The 24,085-nt window shown below is 47.8% G+C and overlaps 1 protein-coding gene across 3 annotated transcripts in view; it reads left to right on the plus strand.

The window, feature by feature from the left end:
- The window catches only part of BRIP1 (BRCA1 interacting protein C-terminal helicase 1), a 309,402-nt gene that overhangs the window by 4,606 nt on the left and 280,711 nt on the right, over nucleotides 1-24,085 (plus strand). For all 3 annotated transcript variants that reach the window (XM_029612654.1, XM_029612656.1, XM_029612655.1), the window contains exon 2: nucleotides 7,413-7,536. In XM_029612654.1, coding sequence (XP_029468514.1) covers nucleotides 7,444-7,536 — 93 coding nt within the window. In that variant the 5' untranslated portion in view covers nucleotides 7,413-7,443. The remainder of the gene's footprint in view (nucleotides 1-7,412; nucleotides 7,537-24,085) is intronic.

Below are 24,085 nucleotides of genomic sequence, written 5' to 3' on the forward strand. Positions count from 1 at the left end.
TAGAAAATAGCCACTGCTATTACTAGCAACGGTAACATGGAATAGACTTAGTTTTTGGGTACTTGCCAGGTTCTTATGGCCTGGATTGGCCACTGTTGGAAACAGGATGCTGGGCTTGATGGACCCTTGGTCTGACCCAGTATGGCATGTTCTTATACAATTCAGTGCCTGGACAAGTTGGGTTTGATCATCAACTATCAGAAGTCCAACTTACATCCGGCACAAACGATACTGTTCATAGGAGCTCAGTTGGACACAATCAAATACAGAGTTTTTCTGCCGGCCGACAGGAAACGAAACATGCAACTCCTTTTCCGCAGCCTGAAGTCGACTGTGTCGCCGACAGCACATCAAGTCTTGGGACATATGGCTGCCTCGATCCACGCAGTCTGCAACACGAGACTCCGCATGAGACGCCTCCAATGGGGTCTCAAATGGCAGTGGAAACAACATTCTCAGCCACTGCATTGGAAAGTGTCCTTGACAAGAACCATGATGATGGACTTAGACTGGTGGTTGCGCAAACCAACACTCACCAAGGGAGCTCCTTTCTCTCTCCTAGTGCGCAATGCGGTCCTAATCACAGATGCCTCCCACAGAGGTTGGGGGGCCCACCTTGACAACCTCCAGACGCAAGGCCTCTGGTCACAGCGCGAACAATCTCTTCACATCAATCTCTTAGAATTGAGAGCCATCCGATATGCTCTGCGCACCTTCGTCTCTCACCTCCAAGGCCACCGGGTGATGGTCTACACGGACAATCAGGTGGCCATGTTTATATCAATAAACAGGGGGGCTCGGGCTCCTGGACTCTGGGCCGCGAAGCCCTCATCCTCCTGCAATGGTCCATCCACCACTCCATTCAACTACAAGCCACTTACTTGCCGGGAATCACGAATACTCAAGCGGACCGTCTGAGCCGGATATTCCATCCACACAAATGGTCCCTCGACAACGAGGTAGCCGAGACCATCATCTTCCAAAGATGGGGTCATCCGTCCATGGATCTTTTCGCCACAGAGCACAACGAGAAAGTACATCGCTTCTGCTCTGTGTGGCCGACTCCACACAGGGTCGCTCAGGACGCTTTCCTCATTCCATGGACGGAGTCCCTGATGTACACATTCCCCCCCCTAATTCCCCTCATCACAAAGACTCTACAGAAGTGCATGAGGGACGAGGCGCAATTGATCCTCGTGGCACCGGCATGGCCACAACAACCATGGTACGCACACCTTCTACACCTGTCATCGGACGCGCCGATCAGACTTCCCAATCAAGAAAACCTGCTGTCCCAGGACGACGGGTCCCTCTTCCACCCGTTGCATTCCTCTCTGCATCTCACGGCTTGGAGGTTGAACGGCGCCTTCTGTTGGAACAAGGCTTCTCCATCACAGTTCAGGAGGTAATCTTAGCAGCTCGTAAGCCGTCCACGAGGAAAATCTATTACTTCAAATGGAAGCGCTACACCACGTGGTGCGACTCCAGGAAGGTTGACCCATTTACCCATACGCCAGAAACCTTGCTGGACTACTTACACACATTGTTTATGGCTGGTCTTGCTACAGCTTCAGTCAGTCCACCTCAGTGCGATTGCAGCCTTTCACCGATCACACAATGGTCAACCCATCTCTATCCATCCGATGGTCTCTCGATTCGTAAAAAGGCTCACACACCTTCGCCCCCGGTCTCAAAACCACCGGTTCCATGGAATCTAAACTTAGTTCTTGAACAACTGATGGTCTCGCCTTTCAAACCACTGGAATCCGCGCATCCAAAATCCCTCACCTGGAAGGTGGTCTTCCTTACCGCAGTAACATTGGCATGGAGAGTTAGCGAATTACAGGCCTTGGTACATTATAGCCCATACTTCCAGTTCTACCACCATAAAGTGCTCTTACGGACACACTCCTCATTCCTGCCGAAGGTAGTCTCCCAATTTCATCTCAACCAATCAATTGTTGTGACTTTTTATCCAAAACCTCACAAGAATGACAGAGAGAGGTGACTGCATACCCTGGACTGCAAGAGAGCACTGGCCTACTATAAACAAAGGACCCACTCGCCCCACAGGGCATCACAACTCTTCGTTTCTTTCAACCCGAATGCCCCATGCCTTCCGGTAACCAAACGCACCATCTCTAGCTGGATCACCCAGTGTATGCAGTTCTGCCATAATAAACGTCCCTCTGCATTGCCATCTCGGCCCATGGCTCATCAAACACGAGCGGTGGCCACCTCCATTGCCCATCTACGACATATTCCATCAGTAGACATTTGCAAAGCAGCCACGTGGGCTTCTCTTCACACGTTCACTTCCCATTACTATCTTGATCAACAGTCGGCGGACGATGCAAAGTTTGGTAAAACCCTTCTACAGTCATTGTCCACGGACTCCACGAGGTCGACTGTCACCTAATATTTACCACGCTGTATAAGACAATATCTATGACCTGTTCTTCAGCGTGCTGGGAGCTTAGGACTCCCATGACAGCATGGCTAATTCAGCCCTGCTATCGACGGGGAAAAAGCAAGTTTGCTTACCGTAAACGGTATTTCCGTAGATAGCAGAATCAATTAGCTATGCTGACCCACCCACCCCCCTGATCAGTCGACATCAACTCTACGACCACGTTTGCTTTATCACAGACTGAGGAGAGTCGTTATCAGCGTGGGAAACCACGTGCAGCCTCAGAGCAAAGCTCTGACATCACTTAGGAAGATCCGCCTCCCAGGCCTGACTGACAGTTCCCATGACAACATAGCTAATTCATCCTGCTATCTACGGTATGGAAACACAGTTTACGGTAAGCAAACTTGCTTTTCTCTGTTCCACTCTCGCGCACACAATCCCTCCGTCACACATAAGGATCCCAATCTCTCACTCATACACACTCGCTCACCCACCCATACACACAGGCACCCTCACAAACACACTTTATCTCTTACATAGGCTCAGGAGCTTTCTTGCCTCTTTATGCTGAGCCTGCTGACCTTCGCCGCTCTTCTCGTGGCCAGCTGCTGCTCCTGGTCTGATCTTCACTGTAGTGGGATGGGCTCCGTTAGCGGCCAGCAGATCCTCAGGCCTGATCTTCAGCACTCATGGCCAGCTGCTTCTCTGGGCCCGATCTTCTCTGTGAGTAGAACGGGCTCCGCTCGCGGCCAGCTGCTGCTTTGGGCGTGATCTTCACAGCTGTGGGACTGCTCCAGTCACAGCCCATAGGGCCTTTCTCAGAAATTCTGTGCAAAAATAACGTGGTTATTCATTTACCATTAACTTATGCTTAGACCTTTTCTTAACATGGTAATTAATAACTCCACCTCAAAAGGGTAATTCATTGACGTTGCAAATGCTATAACTTAGTTCTCACCATTAATTGGCAAACTTGTTCTCTATGTTAAACTACTAGCCCCCTTTTCTCGTTTCCAAGTTGTGTAATACCCTTGTTTTATTGTAACTGCAACCTTTTATCAAACACCTGTTAAAGTTTATCATTACTAATTATTATTATTTTGTGTTTCCTCACCACTTGTTAATTGTAAACCGGCATGATGCGATATTCATCGCGAATGCCAGTATAGAAAACCCCCCCCAAAAAAACCTTAAATAAATAAATAAATAAAAACAAATTCTGTGCTCCGCAGTAGTGCAGAATTCCCCCAGGAGTAGAAGTAGATGACATAGACAGAGACTACAGAGCTATGTTGTGTGGGGTTTTTTTTTTTAATAGCTTCTACTGCTTCCTCTATTTTATCGCCAAAAAGGTTGTCTCCTTTACATGGGGTGTCTGCTAGTTTCTCATGCACAACTTCCCTGATGTTTAAAGTGCGCAACTATGCTAGTCTATGCGTAGTTGTTGCTATAGCAGTTCACAAAGCTGTATTGAAGGCACTGTAAATCATTCTGGACTTGTTTAACACAGTCTCCATCCTTGGATAATAGATTATATCCAGGTGGTGTACTAGCATACCATCACAATTTCTTAGATTATTTCATTGCAGACTCAACTATTAGAGATTCGTGTGGAAGCTGTAGTTTTGTGTGTCCACACCATTGTTTAATCATGTAATTCATGGTTAATGGTTTCAGTGCTAGAATGATGGTTTGAGGTATGGATCATCTAATATCTTGCGGATCTAAGAAAGCGTGCAGCATAAGTTTAGCCTTGTTTAATCGGATGTTGAATAAACTGTAATATACCTGTTTCTGTAGAATCTGTAGTTTCTTACAGCATGAATGAATTCACCTTGGCCATTCTTTTTACAAAGGTATTATAGGTGTTGTCGTCTGCAAGCATAACACTACGCAGACTTCGGGAGAAAAAATAGACATTGGGTCTGGTGACACTCCAGTGAATCCAAAGACAAATTGGTATTATCTGAAGAAATTGTGACTGGAGAGAATGCATCAGAGTCATAATTTCTCTCTGATCATAGATTATCTTTTTTTCTTATCCTGATTCCTTGATTTTATGTCTTTCTCCTTTTGTGGACTGGTCATGTACTTTTTAACAAAATCAGACCACATTTTACAAACAAGTGTGCGCAGGTCTTGATGTGGAAAAGGTGGTAGTATATTTCCATCGGAGTCATATTCCATATCATATGAATTGTCCCTCTCCTGAGACTTATGAGTCTGAATCAGATAGGGTTTCTACATGCTTTGTTAGACTTTTTTTCCCCCAGATATTGGTGATTGTATTTTTAGTGCCATTTTTCTCTTTCCTTCCGTCTCTCACGCTTGGATACTGGACTCAATGTCAATGCTGAGGTTTTGGCGCTGTCTACTCTGTGCTTTGGTGATGTTGGCGCAGACAATCCTGATGCTGTACCCTTGGGTGCGGAGTTCTTCAGCGCTGATCATTTTGGCGCTGTGGTCAACCCTGGAAGTTCACGGCATCGACTTGCAAATTTGTGAATGACTGTGATGGCGTCTCTCTTTCTTTTTTGATTCAGAGGAATGTGCTGGTAGTTTTTAAATATCTCGTATTTTTATCTTAACTCTTTGTTTTTTACGCAAATGATTGGTAGCATTGTTCGAAGAGCTTGATTGCTTTTTCTATTTTTCATGCTTTTTTTGATTTATCCTTTTCATTCGCTATTTCATATCTCAACTTTAATTTCCGGTACGCACGCACTTGAGGCAACATGCTACCACATGACGTATAATTTGTGGATTCATGTCCATTTCCTCAGCACCTCAGACAAATCTTGTGGGTGTCTCTAATGGAAATCTTTTTGCGGCATATGTCGCATAATTTAAACGGAACTTTTCCTTTTTTTTTTTTTTTTTAACTCATTTTCTTTTCAGAGAGCACTAGCCCCTCTTGACTCTCTTAAGTGGACAAGAAGGAACTGGGAACATCTTTGGAGATGATGGTTGAGCAGGAACGCTGGTGCATGCTCAGTTAAAGTTCTGGAAGCTTATGAGCATATAGGTAGAGCATTCCCGACTTCGGCACCAGAGGTAGACATCACCCAATTGTGTGGCTGTATTGCGTGCTTGTCATGGAGAATGCTAAAAGTTTTTAAGGTAACATGGTACATAGTAATGACAGCAGAAAACGGCCAGTCTGTCCAACAAGTTTCTTATGATTGTAACTGCCACTCTGTGTAGATTACCCCCATCTTTCTCTTAAGGGTAGTAATATTAACAATCAAAACCAAGCAACTGTCAAACCCATATTAAAATTACTGCTAGCAACAGTTTTACATTTATATTACACCTTGAGTACTGTGTGTAGTATCTCAAATATAGAGCTGAACTGCAGAAAGACCTGCAGCAGATTAGTTATGGAATACAAGTGGTTAAGCTCCTGGCAGCTGGGATATATTTAGCCACTATTATACTGTCAACATCTTCATTGCTGATTGAGTGATACCTTCCATATATTAAAACTAGTTGTAAATTGTTAGCAAAAGAACCATGCAGCACTAGATTTAACATTGGTTTTGTAAACAATTTTTGTAAATATCTTTACAGTAGCATAAATCTCTGTTGCATGTATATCTCTTCATTTTCCATCCCTGAAGACTGGCCCAGTTGGTGCTGCAGGTTGTTGGTGGTGGTCTACCATCTAGAAAAGCTACGGAGGCTGGAGATTGAGACATTTAGTTTATAATAAAATTTTGTGATTAGACAAGGGATGGGAGGGGTGCTGGATGTGACCTAAACAGGGGATCTTGTATGCTTATCTTGGCATGGTACAGATGAGGAAGACAGAAAAACCTATCTCGTATAAAGAGTGATATCTTACAAACAGTTAATCTGTGTAACTGGCAGCTGGAATATATCCTTAGCAGTATGGACCAAAATAACTGGGCAGTCTGGATGGTCTTTTTCTGATGTCATCTGTTTCAAACTTTATTCATCAGAAAATTTGAATTTAAAACGTACTTTGTAATTTGTCATCATGCACAGCACTGTACAAGAAAAATCATGTAGCTGGAAGATGATTGCCCCACAGAATTTGAACATAGTGAGGCTTTGACTTTTAAGGTTATCTAATGTGTGGTGTAAAGGCGGTTGTAAACTATGACTTCTGAGTTGCAGCTTTGTCTCTGAGCATATAGAGTACACTACCAGCATGAATTACAGTATACTGATGCCATTGCATATAATGGTATTGTACTTTAGTTATTAGCAGTTGCTGACTTTAGATCTGCTCACACTTCAGCTGGAGGCAGTTTAGCTGTAGCTTTTCTCTTAGCATCTCATGCTTAATGAAGCAGCAATGCTAAATAGACAAGGTATTTTCTGACACAAAATTGCCCGGCACAGAGACAACTGGCACAATATAGTTGCCAGCCTCTGGATTGAAGCTGGCACCTGGTGGTGATGAATGTACCTACAGGAGTTAATAAGATGTCTTTAATTCAGTTGATATAGTTGATATGATAGAAGTCTTTAAAATCACGAGAGGTCTAAAACAGGTAAATGTGAATCGGTTATTTACTCTTTTGGATAATAGAAGGACTAGGGGCCACTCCATGAAGTTAGTAAGTAGCACATTTAAAACTAATCAGATAATGTTTTCGCTCAACGCACAATTAAACTCTTGGATTTGTTGCCAGAGGATGTGGTTAGGGCATTTATTGTAGCTGGGTTTAAAAAAGGTTTGGATAAGTTCTTGGAGTAGAAGTCCATTAACTGCTATTAATCAAATTGTCTTAGAGAATAGCCATTGCTATTACTGGCATCAGTAGCATGGGATATACTTAGTGTTTGGGTACTTACCAGGTACTTGTAGTCTGGATTAGCCACTATTGGAAACAGGATGCTGGGCTTGATGGACCCTTGGTCTGACCTAGTATGGCAGCATCTTATGTTCTTAATTTATGCACATTGTAATGGATACTGATGTCATAGCTTTTTTTTTTATCTTTACAGTCTCCTATCTTTGTTCTTTTAGTATACATGTGAATCTTATGTAAGAAGTCAACATGGCCACAACACCATCAGAATACATCATTGGTGGGGTGAAGATTATATTCCCTTGCAAGGCTTATCCCTCCCAACTTTCTATGATGAATGCTGTAAGTATAACTTAACAGAAGACCAGTTCTAGGTGTACAGGAAATTTTAATGTGCTGGTATATCTATCAAGGCAAATACAGTAAAGACAATTTGTCAACACAAAATAATGAGCATGACAAATAATTATTTAATAATGATACTCTTTCTAATGAAATGATGTCAGCAAGTCAGGAACTTTTCTAAGTTCTATTTCATAGCCAAACATAGACAACCTAGGCTACTCCGTGATTCATCCCATGCAATTGCAAAGTCCATATGCACTTTTTTTTGTTTTTTTTTAATTTATGTATACATTTTTTTTCACGAGGATAAGCAGCTGAATTAGCCATGCTGTCTGGGTACGTCTTCCGTGCTACTAGGTGGCGGAGCTCTCTAAGTCTAGTAAAGTCTTTCAGCTAGGTGCTCCCTCTTGTATCTCCCTGGGTATGCCTGAGGCTGCTCAGTCTGTTTTTTTCTGCGCGACTGATAGCACGCGGAGTTCTGTCTCTCCAGACTCTGAGTTACAGTTGTGAGGTAAAAACAGAAAGAAAACAGAAATTTTACCACAATACAGGCTGGATTCACTGTCATGTCTCGACCAGGATTCAAGTTCTGCGCTTGTGGCAAAATGTCAGTGACTGATGGCCATCAGTCCTGTTACATATGCCTGGGATCTGATCATGATCAGTAAAGTTGCAGAGACTGCGGACGTATGTCTCCTAGAGCGCAGCGCCAGCTCGCAGCACGAATAGAGCAACTTAAGGCAACACCATCCGGCTCCTATGCCCCTTCAGAGGCTTCTGTTAGATCATCTCTGGGGCCAGAGAGGAAAAAGAAGGCAGCATCCCACAGAAGGGCTTCTTCGATGGAACCCCCAAGGAAAAACACCCATACCTGATGCCCCTTCAAAAACAAGGGCAGGGATCGGGGGATGCCAACAGCTTCCCGAAGTAAAGATAAGGAGCAGAGTACGAAGCACAGACACTCCGAAGCGCCTTGGGAATATGACGCACCAAAAGAACATCGAAGCTGCAACGCACGGAACATAGTGCATCAAATATGCATCGCGTTGAGACGGCACAGACACATTCGACGCACGTAGATGCAGATTCTCAAAGGAAAAATAAGCCATCGCATCCGATACAAAAACAGTCGATGCAATTGAGGCACCCTGCACCTAAAAAAATCTCTCTGGTCATAAAAGGCCTAGGGAGCCGTCTCCATTACTCATCATCGAGTCCAAAGGAGACATGTCTCCTCCTTATCTGTCAGACAGCCTTTCATCCTCCCCTGGAAGCATACCACTGGTGCATGCACAGAGCCTATTGACTACTGTGCCTCCTACGCTTCCATCGCCAGTGGATCCTCTTCAGTCTCTACCATCAACATCTACCTTAGCTTCACAAGCTATGAAACAAATAACTGGCATTCTATCACAATTTTTAAATGGAACAGCAGCAAAACCCGCCCTCCACACTTCCTCCAGTGGAAATCCATCTGTGCCGGAAGACCCATCCATTCCAGGGCCATCACCGAAGGAACAACCAAAGAAGCCGTCAACACCCATAGAAGAGTTTATTTTGACATCTTCCTCAGATGATTCAACAGGATAACCCTCAGACCCACCTGAGGTCCTACCTGAACCAGCATCCCCGCCGGAGGATTTAACCTACTCACAGTTTATAGAGAAGGTAGGTCTCCTCTTAAATGTGGAGACCAGAAAACTCTACGATCCCAGACAAGAAATGATGGGCATTTTAAAAATATTCGATACTCCAAGCGAACCAGTTGCACTGCCTCAACACCAGGTGCTCAACGCCCTTATGGAGAAGTCATGGGATACGCCTCTCACCATGCCATCTCCCTATTATGCGACCGTTCAATTGCCGCACCAGTCAGTTGTTGTGGAATTGGCAATGCAAAAGGCAAAAAAGGCAAGATTGCATGCCAATACATCACCATCCAGAGATGCCAAGTTTATTGGACGACTTTGCGAGGCGATCATACCAATCCAGCATGATAAACGCCAAAATTCAAAACCATCAGTTCTTTATTGCACAGTACCTTTTTGAAAATTTACAACATCTTAGACCATACCTAACTCAAGCCTCCACGGATTCTACCCTACCAGCTGAATTCCACGACATGGAGGAGGGTTTACGGCATCTATTTTGGTCCATATATGAAGGATTTGAGATGTCTTCGACAACATCAGCAATTGCTATAGCTGCAAGACGTTTGGCATGGCTCCGGTCCAGCGCAGTCAAGGACGACGTCCATGATAAACTAGCGAACCTCCCATGTCGACCGGACAATCTATTTGGTGACAGATTCACTGAAACTGTGACTAAACTAAAAGAACAGAAAACAGCGGTGTTGTCCTTAACGTCTCCACATCCACAGGGATCGTTCAGAAAACAATACCCAACATACAGAAAACCAACTTACCAGTGCAGCTACAAACCTTACTCCTATTATAGGCCTCAGCCATACCAACAGGCTCAACAGCAACCTTTCCAACAACAAGGTTCGTGTCCTAGGCCTAGAGCCCCTAGACAACCTCGACCACCAGCAAAACCTCAGCAATCTTTTTGAGGATATTTTCGCCACCAGCTTCGACATGGGCAGTAGGAGGAAGATTAACAAAATTCCTCCCAGCATGGGCCACCATCACATCCGATCAATGGGTTCTCAAAATAATAAGAGAAGGTTATTCTCTCCATTTTACATTGGTTCCAAGCATACCACACTTAGTTCCACAGAACGAGCAGTACACAAAGACCATCTCCTAAGGGAAGTGAACACTCTTCTCCAACAAGACTGCATTTGGGAACTACCTTCCAAGACACCGCACACCGGTTTCTATTCCCAGTACTTTCTCATTCCCAAGAAATCGGGGGGGTCTACACCCAATTCTAGACCTACGTGCGCTCAACAAATATATTCACAGAGAAATTCAAAATGACTTCTCTCAAATCCATCCTACCTTTTCTTCAACCCAAAGATTGAATGTGTTCACTGGACTTGAAGGATGCAAACGCCTACATACCAATGCACCCCAATTCTTGGTGTTACCTCTCTTTTCAGAAGAACAACCAACATTTCCAATACAAAGTCCTACCATTTTGCCTCTCCTGTGTCCCCAGAGTATTCACTAAATGTCTAGCAGTAGTGGTGGCACACCTTCGTCATCAAGGAATTCAAATATTTCCTTACCTAGATGACTGGCTCATAGTAGCACCCAGCCAGTCTCTCCTGCGCAAGAATTTACTTTGCACGATTTCTTGCCTCGACAATTTTATTTACTGATTTATTTAAAATCTTTTCTATACCGTCGTTTAGTAAAGCACCGTCACAACGGTTTACAATGAGGCACGTAAATATATGTTTGGTTGAACTCTCACTAACAATGTGCCAGAACATTTATCGGTAACATGTATTCATAATATAAGGTATATGTTGTGTGATCTGGATCTTGTCCTTTTCATTGATTGATAGGAAAAAAACATACAATAATTGTACTTAGTACTACAGTTCTCTTAAATTATTCTATTATAATGTTGAGTAAAATGATAATGTATAGGTGTGGTATTTGGTGACTTTAGCTTGTTCATTTAAACTTCAGAATCTCCATTCTCATTGTAAAATGCTTTCTTGAAAAGCCATGTTTTCAAACTTTTTTTTAAAGAGTTTTAAATCTCTCTGTAATCTAGTTTCCAGTGGCAATGAATTCCATAGTGCTGGTCCGGCTAATGATAGGGCTCGTTCTCTGACTTGGGTCAGTTTTGCTGTCTTGATTGATGGGATGGTTAGTAGAGCTTTATTAGCTGATCTAAGATTTCTCTGCGGGATGTGTAGGCGTAGTGCTGTGTTTAACCAGTCTGCTTTTTCTTCGTTTATCAGTTTGTGAATTGTGCAAAGTGTTTTATAGTGCACTCTTTGTTCTATTGGCAACCAGTACAATTCGGCAAGTGTTTGGGTGATGTGGTCTCTTTTTTGCTTTTTCCAGTAAGTATTCTGGCAGCAGAGTTTTGTAAGATTTGTAGAGGTCTTATTGTTACATACGGTAGTCCCAGAAATAGTGTGTTACAGTAGTCTGTGCTAGAGAATATAAGTGCTTGTAGAACTGTTCGGAAGTGTGCTTGGGTTAGTAGGGGTTTAAGCCTCCTAAGGATCATAAGTTTGGCGTAGCCTTCCCTAACTTTTTGTGATATGTGTTGCTTAAGGCTGAGTTCAGTGTCTATTATTACTCCTAGGTTGCGAACTTTCTCGGTTAGTTCCACTTCCTGATTGTTTTTAAGTTTGATGGGGTTTTGAATTGTCTCAGTTTTTACGTTCTAGGAGAACGTAATCTAGGTCTCCTGATCAACTATGAAAAGTCAAACCTTCAACCGACGCAAACTTTGCAGTTCATTGGAGCCTATATAGACACCATTCAAAACAAGGCATTCCTGCTGCACCGAAGGGCACTTGCTATTCGCATGCTGTCCACAACTCTTCTACATGCCAAAACTGTTCCAGCCTGTCAAATTATGACCATTGTGGGTCATATGGCAGTTTCCATTTATGTAATTCCGCACACTCGTTTTACACATGCGCTGTCTTCAGTGGGGCCTCAAACATCAAAGGATTCAGTTCCTGCATCCATTATCGACCCGGTACATGTAACAGCATGAAGAAAGACCTATACTGGTGGCTACTACCTTCAACACTATCTACGGGTTCGCCCCTTCGACCGCCTCGACATCAAGTAGTACTCACCACAGACGCCTCTCCCACGGGTTGGGGAGCTTGCCTAAACCATTTTCAAACTCAGGGGTTGTGGTCCACGAGGGAGCACAACCTACACACAAACCTATTAGAACTACAAGCAGTACGAAACTCCTTCGAGCCTTCAAACACTTCTTAACAGGACAAACGATAATACACACAGACAATCAAGTCACAATCTTTTACATAAAGGAGGGTCAGGTTCCTGGAACCTGTGCAGAGAATCAATACAGATCCTGGAATGGGCACACAGCAGATCCATCCAACTACAAGCAACTTACCTGCCAGGAACCAACAACTCCAAAGCGGACAAATTAAGCCGCATATTTCACCCCCACAAATGGGAACTATATCTGGAGACAACAGATTACATATTCTCCCTCTGGGGTCTCACTTCAATCGATCTGTTTGTGACAGAACACAACAGAAAAGTAGAAGCATTCTGTTCAGTGTACCCAAGCACTTCCCGATTAGCTCCGGACGCTTTCATCAACACCTAAGGCGCATCAAGTTCGTGCAATGGCCCTGTCAATCACCCACATCCATGAAGTACCTATCATAGACATCCATAAAGCGGCGACGTGGTCCTCTCTGCATATTTTTATATCCCATTACTGTTTAGACAAATAGACTACAGATGATGCGCACATGGGCCGAACTGTACTACAGAAGAGCATATGAACCAGGAGACCAGGGTTCGAGTCCCGCTGTCGCTCTTTGTGACCTTGGGCAAGTCACTTTACCCTCCATTGCCTCAGGTACAAAACTTAGATTGTAAGCCCTCTGGGGATAGGGAAATACCTACAGTATCTGAATGTGAACCGATGTGATATCTCAGATCGAATGTCGGTATATAAAATAAATAAATAAATGTTCTACACATAAAACGCCTTTATAAGAACTGTCCACCTATAATTCCCATATTGAGCACAATAATAAACACCATACAATTCTTTTTTTTTTAATTTATAATTTATTAATTTCTTATACATCTTTACAATGGAAGAAACAAAGAAAAGTTATGGATTACATAAACAAAAAATTTCTAGAAAAAGCAAAAGAAAGTTTTTACTTGTAATTCCAAATTTTAAAGTCCACATTATAAGGGGAGCTTTAAACAGAAGAAAAATAACAAAGAATCACAACCTTGTGTAATGGAGGAATAAACTTTTTTTTTACCAGTTAACTAACCCCAACTGGGACTGTCAATATGTACTCACCCTCCCTTGTCTGCAAGAAATACCTCTAGGTGGGCAGGTTCCATAAAAATAAACTTATTTTTAAGAAAAGTGACCAAGCACTTGCACGGAAATTTAAGAAAGAACGTGGCCCCTAGGCCAAGTACTCTCTGTTTCATGGTTAGGAACTGCTTCCGCCTTAACTGAGTGCTCCTGGAGACATCTGGAAATACCTGGATCTTTTTACCACAGAAACAGATATCTTTATTTTTAAACTACTTTTGAAGAACCATATTTCTGTCTTGCTCTAAAGCAAATGCCACTATAAAAGTGGCCCTAGTTGGAATATCATCCACAGATGACTCCAAAAAAGCTGTTAGATTTGGGCTATCTGGGAGATAATATCTAGTTCCCCTTCCTGAAGCGCCTCTTCCCTTTTCATACTAGAAACATAATAACATTTAGATATAAGTATATCTTTTGTAATACACAAAACGTCTTTTACATATTTTTTAAACATTTCCTGCCCTGAAATTAATCTAGTAACTGGAAAATTCAATAATCTCAAATTTTTGTTTCTCAAAACATTCTCAAGCCCTTCTAATTGTTTGTAAATCATTAGGGAGTCCTTCATAAAGATTGTCCCAGATGTTTGTAATGAGACCATTTGTGAAGAGGTAGTCACATTTGCTGCTTCCAAATGCTCAATACGTTTGCTGTGGTCTTCCAGCTTACTCCTGGTCTCCTTGGAAAAATTGGAAGATTGTACCATGGATAAAGATACCATCTTTTCCAATTTATTGACAACCCTCCAGACATCCACCAAAGTTATATTATCAGGATTTGGAATCTCTGACTCTAAATCCGTAGACAGAGAGACCTCTTCCTGTCTAGGTGGAGTACTCCCTCTGGTAACTGGAGATGTTAAACCCATCAATTCGGAGTTAGTAATATTACTAGCCCCATTTTCCTCAGAGGGTGTATTGAGGTCCTGGTTTTGGGCAGGGCTACTAGAGGCTCCAGAAGAGAAGGAAATATCAGGTATAACCTCTCTAGAGGTCTGACTCACCCGCCTGTGTATGTGTTGGTCCATTGGCCCTCTGATCACATTTCCAACAGGTGTAGACGCCAAAGGTCTTATTTTCCTCTTTTTCCCCATTGCTGGCCAAATTCTCCGACTGCTTCCGGCAGGAAAATTTTCCCCAGGGGCGCGCCCCTTTGGCGCGCGGCTTCGGCAGCGCGCCGGCGGCTGCGCGCTGCTGCACAGCGATTTAAATATATGCAGCGAGCAGGGGATGGTGACGTCAAGCGGAAGTCAGCTGGAATCACAGGCGGGTTGGTCCCTCTCACCCGGGCGTTTTTCAGCGCGGCTCCTCCGTCGGCGGGGCTCCCGAACACAATACAATTCTACCTCGGCTCAATACGTCAGCTGGGGACTCCCAGACAGCATGGCTAATTCACCTGCTTATCTACATGAAAAAAAGTAAGTTTGCTTACCGTAAATGGTGTTTTCCGTAGATAGCAGATGAATTATTCATGCTGACCCAGACAGTTTGCAACATAAAGGAAAATTAGTTTCTTACCTGATAATTTTCGTTCCTGTAGTACCACACTTCAGTTCAGACTGCTAGGTTTTGCCCCCATTCTAGCAGATGGAGACAGATGTTTTTAAAACAAAGCTCCACCTTATATAGGAGAGTGCCACCTACAGTCCAGCAGTATTACGTAATGTCAAAGCATAATGGCTCCCATAAGATAACATAACTATGTACACTAACCCTTGAACTAGAAAAATTACAACCGGGTCACTGAACCCTTCGAAGACCTGAACCTGTAGAACCACTCGAGGTTAATCAAATCAAATCTCTACAGACGTGGAAAAACTGAGAAAAAAACCTTAAGAAACCAGCGTACTCTCCCCCATGTTCATGACTCTGTTCGGGCGGGATTCTGGACTGATTCGTAGTACTACAGGAATGAAAATTATTAGGTAAGAAACTAATTTTCCTTTCCCTGTACGTACCCGGATCAGTCGAGACTGCTGGGATGTACTAGAGCTATTCTTACCTGGTATGGGATCCAGAGAGGCCCGCTCGCAGCACACCTCCAAATCCTCCTGACGCCGCAGCTTGCACATCCAATCTGTAATGCCTTGCGAAAGTATGTAGTGACTTCCACGTAGCCGCCCTACAAATCTCCTGTGGAGAAACCAAGTGACACTCCGCCCAGGACGCCGCTTGCGCCCTAGTAGAGTGAGCACGGAGCCCAACTGGGAGAGGTCTACCCCTTAGCAAATAAGCAGAGCTGATAGCCTCTTTCATCCATCGAACAATGGTAGTTTTTGAAGGCATGTGACCAAGTCGAGGACCACTCCATAGCACAAAGAGATGGTCAGACATACGAAAATCATTGGTAACCTCCAAATACCGCAACGCCCTGCAAACATCCAGCTTCCATAATTCCCCAGACAAAGGATCCGACCGGTCTAACTCCCCGAAGACTGGAAGCTCCACCGAGTGATTGACATGAAAAGAAAACACCACCTTTTGGCAGAAAAAAAGGAACCATCCGCAAAGAAATTCCCGAACCGGAGATCCTCAAAAACGGTTCCTAGCAGGGAAGAGCTTGGAGTTCCGACATTCTATGAGCCAAAGTAATGACGATTAGAAAAATCACCTTCAAGGTAAGATCCTTCAGTGTCGCTCTCTTTAAAGGCTCAAAAGGCGCAGCACACAAGGCGGTAAGCACAAAATTCAGACTCCAAGATGGACAAGGCTGTTTGACTGGAGGACGCAAGTGCTTTACTCCTCGAAGGAAACAAGCTACATCCGGATGCGACGCCAACACTCCACCTTGCACCGAACCACACAAACAACCAAGAGCTGCTACCTGAACTCGTAAAGAACTGCACGATAAGCCCTTGGACAGCCCGCTTTGAAGAAAACACAGAATATCCGACACCGAAGCTCGGGTTGGCAAAACGTCTCATTCTAGACACCAGGACTCAAAAACCTTCCACACCCTAATGTTTGCGAGATTAGTTCCTCCTGGGGAAATTCTGCGCTACTGCAGAATGCAGAATTTGCGCAGATTTCTTCCCTCATCGCAGTTCCTGCAGATTTCCTCTCTCACCTCGCAGATTTCATCCCTCGTCACAGTTCCCGCAGATTTCCTCCCTCGCTGCCCTTCCTCACACCGTCGCCTTGCGATTTCTTCCCGCCCCGGAAAAGGTAAAAAAAAAAAAAAAAAGGAAGCATGCCAAGCACGGACAGCAGCTAATTCGGGACAGCGAAGTCAGGTGGCGCACGGAGAGTGGGGGCATCGCAGCACGGCACCGGTGGCTCGAGGTTAGCAAGCTGTACCGTGCTTAAAACTAAACACACAATCGAAAATAGAGAGAGGGGGAGGAAAAGAAAGGAGAAGAGGGAGAGAGGGAAGGGGGAAAGAGAAACAGAGAAAGAATGGGGGAGGGAGAAAGAGAGGGGCTAAAGAAGAGGCCCTGGCCCTGAGACTGTATGTTTGAGCCCTTGTGTTGTGAGCCAGTGGGTAGGTGCCTACCTGGGAGTCTGTATGTGGGGGGGGGGGGGAGTGTGTGTGAGAGACAGTTGTATGTGGGGAGACAGAACATGTGTGTGACATGGCATGTGAGAGAAAGCATATGTCTGATATCATGTAAGAGAGACAGTGAGCATGTTGGGGATTCATCCCAAGTCTCCCATACTGCAGTGGCATGATGCAACCATTAGAGAAGTCACTTCCACAGAGGTGGAGATGCAGTTGCATTAGAGCCCATGCAGTGAAGTGAGAAAAATGTGAAGGCTTTGTTTTCTGTACTATTATTTAAATGATAATACTGGATTGCACCGAAATGCAGAACAATTTGCAAAAAAGATTGTGTTATTTTGAAAAATAAATGTGCAGATCGAGATGATGACGGCTGAGGAAATCCGCTTGCACATTGTCCATGCCTGCAATGTGAGACGCCGCGATGCTGACTAAGTGTTGTTCCGCCCAGCTGATCAACTGACGAGCTTCCACGGCCGAAGGGTGGCTCCTGGTTCCTCCTTGGCAGTTGGTGGTCGCATTGTCCAACACCCAGCCTGTTCTTCCTTGCAGAAGCGGGCAGAACTCTTGTAACGGTAACCGCACTGCTCGAGTCTCCAGCCGATTGATTGACCACTGAGATTCCTTGGGAGACCACAGTCCCTGTACCGATCTTCTCTGGCACACTGCTCCCCAGCCGGAGAGACTGGCGTCAGTGGTGACCACTGTCCAGTCGAGCACCTCCAGAGGAACCCCACAGGATAGATTCAGTCACCAGCCACCACGCGAGACTGTCCCACGCTGCCCCTGTAAGCGGCAGAGGGAGAAGGAACAGTTTGGAGACTGGGTTCCATCGGGACAGTAATGCGTACTGCAAGGGCCGCATATGAGCAAACACCCAGGGCACCAACTCTAATGTTGAAGTCATGGACCTGAGAACCTGTGGATAATCCCGGACCCTGGGAATACTCTTGAGTAACAAGCCCCTCGCCTGGTCTTGTAACTTGGAGATGCGTTCCATGGTAAGAAAAACTCGTCCCTTCTGAGTGTCAGAAAGAGCCTCCAAATATTCCAAGGACTGAGAGGGTACGACCTGCTCTTTGAGAGGTTGACCACCCAGCCCAGCGACTGAAGAAGCTATAGCACTCTGTGAATCGTGTCCCTGGCCAGCGTTTCCGATTTTGCTCGAATTAGCCAGTCATCCAAGTAGGGATGAACCAAAGACCTTCCCTCCGGAGATGGGCCGCCACCACCACCAAAACCTTGGTGAGTGTCCTGGGTGCGGTAGCCAGACCAAAGGGTAGAGCCCGAAACTGAAAATACTGGCCCAGAACGCAGAACCGAAGAAACCTTTGGTGGTCTGGACGGATGCCTATGTGAAGGTAAGCTTCCATAAGATCCAGCGATGCTAGAAATTCTCCCTTTCTGACCAAAGCAATGACCGACCGCAGGGTTTCCATACGAAAGCGAGGAACCTTTAGACATTTGTTCACCCTTTTGAAGTCTAGAATGGGCCGAAAGGATCCCTCTTTCTTTGGCACCACGAAGTAAATGGAGTAGCGACCCTTTCTTTGTGCCTCTGGAGGAACCGGGACGATGGCCCGTAACTGCAGAAGCCGCTGCAACGTCTCCTGTACCGCTGCTCGCTTTGTGGCATACCTGCAGGGGGAGACGAGAAACTGATCCCGGGGCCGACGTGCAAAATCTAAAGCGTAGTCTTGTTTTATCATGGTCCGCACTCACTGGTCTGTAGTCACCTTGGCCCACTCCTCGAAAAACAGGGACAGCCTGCCCCCTACCGCCGGTGCCGAGGAGTGGACCGGCGCCCCTTCATTGTGACAACTTGGACCCTGGGAAAGGCTGAGCTGAACCGGTTCTGCTGAATCTTCGGCCCCGAAACGGCTGAGACTAGGGCTGTTGCTTCGCTGGTACTGGACGAAAGGAAGAGCTGGGCGCCTTCGCTGGTCGATACCACCGATTCCCTCTGAATCTGGCCCGAGACGAGAAGGAACCTCGAGAGCAAGGTCTGTCCTCCGGCAAATGATGAACCTTATTATCTCCCAGGAATTGAATCATATCTTCCAAGAACTTTCCAAAGAATAGCTTACCCTTAAAAGGCAGAGATCCCAGTTGTGCCTTGGACGACATGTCCGCCGACCAGTTTCTTAACCATAAGAGCCTCTTAGCGGAGACCGCCGACACCATGGCCCTTGCCGATGTCCACAAGAGGTCGTGGAAGGCATCAGCGCAGTAAGCCACCTAGAGATTCTAGACGGCCCGCCTGGACAGCCTCCTCATCCGAGAAGCCCACATTCCCTGTACGTACCCGGATCAGTCCAGACACCTGGGTTGTGACTCCGCACCAGCAGGTGGAGACAGAGTAAAACTTGTCGGGCTCCCTACATATAGTAAGGTGCCACCCACAGCCCCTCAGTCTTTCTCTGTCTCCAGCAGATGGGGCAGGTCCACCCACAGTCTCTGGGATCCCTGGGGTTGTAGTTGTAGCTAGTCAGGGATAGAAAAAAAAAAAAAGAAGAGGATAGTGGTTTCTCTTTTTTATTTTCTTATAACATTAGAAAGTGTAAAAAAAAAAGTTTTTTGCTTTTCAGAAAGCTCCCGTTTGTAAGTACCTCCCAGGGGGGTTGTCAGATCCTGAGGGGATCATCCCCCCCTGGTAGAGGCCGCTGCTGGGGTCGAGGACCGGGCCCCTCTGGCAGCAGCGTCGGGGGTGACACCGGGGAGCCCGGTTCACTCACCCCCGGTGGAGCTCGGAGGCCTTCAGCACCTTGGTCAACGAGATAAGTAAAAAAAAAAGAAGGGGGGGTTTTGTCTTGGTTTTTGCTGCGCCGGCTCTCTCTCTCTCGGTCTCCCTCGCGGCGGGTCGCTCGTTCGGGGGGGGGGGGGCGGTTTTTTCGGTTTTTCTTGAGGCGGCGTTCAGTTTGTCTTTTCGGCGCGGCCGAGATGCCCGTCGGGGCCGCGTGCCCTCGCGCACGCGGGTCTCGCGGGACAGGATGTGCTCGAACTGCCTCGCCGGCGGCGAGGGACCGTCCGGGGGCGATCGGGGGGGTCGAACCCGGGCGTCTCGTTCGCCGCCGCGCGTTCTCCGGGTCGAGGCGGGGGGGCCGGATCTGTTCCCGCTTAGTGCGGGAACGGCGGCCATTTTGTCTTCTGTCCGCGAGGCAACCAGGAGAGCCATGGAACATGGCGCCCAGCCTCCTCCTCTCTCTCCCCAGCCTCGGGGGGGGGGGGGGGGGGGCGCCTCGGGGTGCCTCAGATTCGGCGGATTGCGGCTCGGAGGAGGGGCCTTCGGACTCGGAGGAGTCCTTTTTGGAAGATCTTGATTTTTTTTAAAAAAAATGGCAAAGTACCGCAGGACTCGGCGCAGGCACGGGAAGGTGCCAGGTGATGATGAAGGACGTTCTCGCTCCCGGAAGAGGTCGGCCCGCCCTAGGGACATCTCGGTACCCCCGAAGGACAAGAGACCGGCGCGAGGCGTTCCCCAGGACGCGGAACCAGACTCCACTTCCTCGGAGGGGGAGCGGTCGGTCTCGGGGGCGCCTGGAGGGCCTGAGGGGCCCGATGATCAGGATCCAGCGCAGCCGGGCACGGGCAAGGGCGCACTGACGGGAGATGGAGATGACCCCAAGGTCGTCCGCCTCTTTAAGAGGGAGGAGCTTTCCCCTCTTATTCCAGCGATCCTTGACGAAATCGGGGTGGAGGCCCCGCCGGTGGAAACCCGACAAGGGCCCAAGATGGATCCGGTGCTTCTGGGGCTCGCGGGCCCTACGGTGGCGTTTCCTTTCCATTTTTCTGCGTCCGACATTCTTTTCCGAGAATGGGACACCCCGGAGCTGGGCCTCAAGGTGAGTAAGGCCATGGATAAGCTATATCCTCTGCCGGAGGATGCTTTGGAGCTACTGCGTCTTCCTCGTGTGGATGCCGCTGTGTCGGCAGTCACCAAGAGGTCGACCATCCCCGTCACGGGCGCTACGGCGCTGCAGGATGTCCAGGATCGGAAGCTGGAGGTACAGCTCAAGAAAATTTTTGAGGTATCAGCCCTGGGAGTCAGGGCAGCCATTTGCAGCAATTTTGCCTTACGGGCTGGTCTCCGCTGGGCCCAGACCTTACAGGCGAATGCGGGTCTCTCAGAAGGGGAGGCTTCTCAGGCGGATCTTCTGGAGGCGGTAATCGCTTACAGCGCTGACGCCATGCACGATTTGCTGCGGACCTCGGCCAGGGCTATGGTGTCTGCGGTATCGGCACGCCGCCGCCTTTGGCTCCGTAACTGGGCGGCAGACGGTACTTCTAAGGCTCATCTAGGCTCCTTGCCTTTTAAGGGGAAGTTGCTTTTTGGGAAGCAGCTGGATGATATCATGCAGTTCCTGAGTGAAAACAAGGCTTTTAAGCTCCCGGAGGACAGGCCACGGCCTAGGCCCAATTTCTCTTCACGGAACCGTTTTCGACCTAACCGTCGCCAGAGGCCACAGAGGTCATCTGGGTCGGGTCAGTCCTTCCGAGGGGGCGCGGTCAGATCCTCCACCTGGTCTCAGTCCTTTCGGGGGAAGAGATTCAATAGGTCAGGTGGACCCTCGGCGGGCTCGGGGGCCAAGTCGGCCCAATGATACGCGATCGGTTCGTTTCTCGTCGGGGGTTCCAGAGGTCGTTCCCCTTGTGGGAGCGCGCCTCGAACATTTCTACGAGGAATGGACCAAAATCACTTCGGACCAGTGGGTGTTAGACGTGATAAGACACAGTTACGCGTTAGATTTTGCTCGTCTACCCTGGCACAAGTTTCTCGTGTCTCCCTGCAAGGCCATAGCCAAAAGGGCGGCCGTGCGGGCAACCCTCCAGCGTCTGGAGGCTCTGGGCGCCATTACTCCCGTTCCGCCGACGCAACGGGGCATGGGAAGGTACTCCATTTATTTCGTGGTCCCAAAAAAGGACGGGGCGTACCGTCCAATCCTCGACCTAAAAGGTGTAAACAGGTGCCTTCGTGTTCCCCGTTTCAAGATGGAGACGATTCGCTCGCTAGTGGCTGCGGTTCGTCCGGGCGAGTTCCTGGCGTCCCTGGATTTGACGGAGGCGTATCTCTACATAGGGATTCAGCCGGCCTATCACCAGTACTTGAGATTTTGCATCCTGGGCAGGCATTTTCAGTTCAGGGCTCTTCCCTTCGGTCTGGCCACGGCGCCACGCACCTTCACCAAGGTTATGGTGGTGGTGGCTGCTCAGCTCAGACGGGAAGGGCTCTTTGTTCACCCTTACCTGGACGATTGGCTCATTCGGGCCAAATCCGAGATCGAGTGTCGGCAGGCGATTTCCAGGGTCCTGCAGCTCTTGCGGTCGCTAGGTTGGGTGGTCAATCTAGCCAAGAGTCATCTTCAGCCCACCCAGAGGTTGGAATACCTGGGGGCATTGTTCGACACCGAGAAAGCCACGGTATCCCTGACTCAGGACAGGGTTCTCAAGCTCCAGGGACAGGTGAGACGCTTGTTGGCCCTCCGATGCCCTTTGGCCCGCGATTACCTGATAGTCTTGGGTTCCATGGCGTCGACACTCGCTTTGGTACCCTGGGCTTTCGCTCATCTGCGACCGTTACAATCAGCGTTACTTTCCCGCTGGAAGCCGGTATCGGAGGACTTTCTGCGTCCGCTGCCTCTCCCAGAGCGTGCCAGGGCCAGCCTGCGGTGGTGGCTCTGCCCCAACCATCTGACGTGCGGGATTTCTCTGATCCTGCCCAACTGGACGGTAGTAACGACGGATGCCAGTCTCTCAGGTTGGGGAGCCGTCTGTGGGGGGCGCTCGGTGCAGGGTCTGTGGTCAGCTCAGCAATCGCAGTGGTCCATCAATCTGTTAGAAACCAAAGCGGTGGCGCTGGCATTGCAAGCTTTTCTTCCATGGATACGGGGTCAGGCTGTCCGAGTTCTGTCGGACAACGCGACCACGGTAGCCTATATCAACCATCAAGGCGGGACAAGGAGTCAGCAAGTGGCGGAGGAAGCGAGTCAGTTGATGTGCTGGGCGGAACGGCACCTCAGCAGCATTGCAGCGTCACACATCGCCGGCGTCGACATTGTCCAAGCGGACTTCCTCAGCCGACATCGGCTGGATCCAGGAGAGTGGGAGCTACCGGAGGTAGCGTATCGTCTCATCTGTACCAGGTGGGGTCAGCCACGTGTGGATCTGATGGCCACCGCACACAACGCAAAGGCTCCGAGGTTCTTCAGCCGTCGGAGGGAGCGGGGCGCGGAAGGAGTCGATGCGCTCGTGCTTCCTTGGCCCACGGACATGCTGATGTACGTGTTTCCCCCGTGGCCTCTGATAGGCAAGGTGCTACGGCGAATCGAGTTGCATCCGGGGGAGGTCATATTAGTGGCGCCGGAGTGGCCACGGCGTCCGTGGTTCGCGGATCTCCTGCGGCTAGCGGTGGAACCTCCACTTCGTTTTCAGGGAGACGCGGCCATTCTTCGGCAAGGGCCCGTCTGTTTGGAGGACGCGGATCACTTTTGTCTCGCGGCTTGGCTTTTGAGAGGGCGCGCTTGAAGACTAAAGGGTACTCCGAGGCAGTGATTACTACGTTGTTGAGAGCTAGAAAACAGTCCACGTCCTTAACCTATATGCGGGTCTGGACGGTTTTTGAGGACTGGTGTAGTTCTCACGAGGTTAACCCCATTCGGCCTGCTGTGCCTGAGGTCCTCGCTTTTCTTCAAGAGGGCCTCTCGAAGGGGCTGTCCTGGAGTACCCTGAAGGTCCAAGTGGCTGCCCTTGGCTGCCTTAGGGGGAAGGTCCAAGGGGTGTCCTTGGCGTGCCATCCAGATGTGACGCGTTTTCTGAGGGGGGCTAAACATCTACGCCCACCGGTACGGAATCCGTGTCCCTCCTGGAACTTAAACTGTGTGCTTTCAGCTCTTTGTGGGTCGCCGTTTGAACCGGTCAAGCGGGCGACTTTGAAGGATCTCACCTTGAAAACGGTGTTTCTGGTCGCTATTACGTCCGCTCGTCGTGTTTCGGAACTACAGGCTCTGTCTTGTAGGGAACCATTTTGCGGTTTACGGAGGCGGGTGTCTCCCTGCGGACT

The sequence above is a fragment of the Rhinatrema bivittatum genome, chromosome 8, assembly GCF_901001135.1.
Source record: "Rhinatrema bivittatum chromosome 8, aRhiBiv1.1, whole genome shotgun sequence".
Taxonomy (NCBI): domain Eukaryota; kingdom Metazoa; phylum Chordata; class Amphibia; order Gymnophiona; family Rhinatrematidae; genus Rhinatrema; species Rhinatrema bivittatum.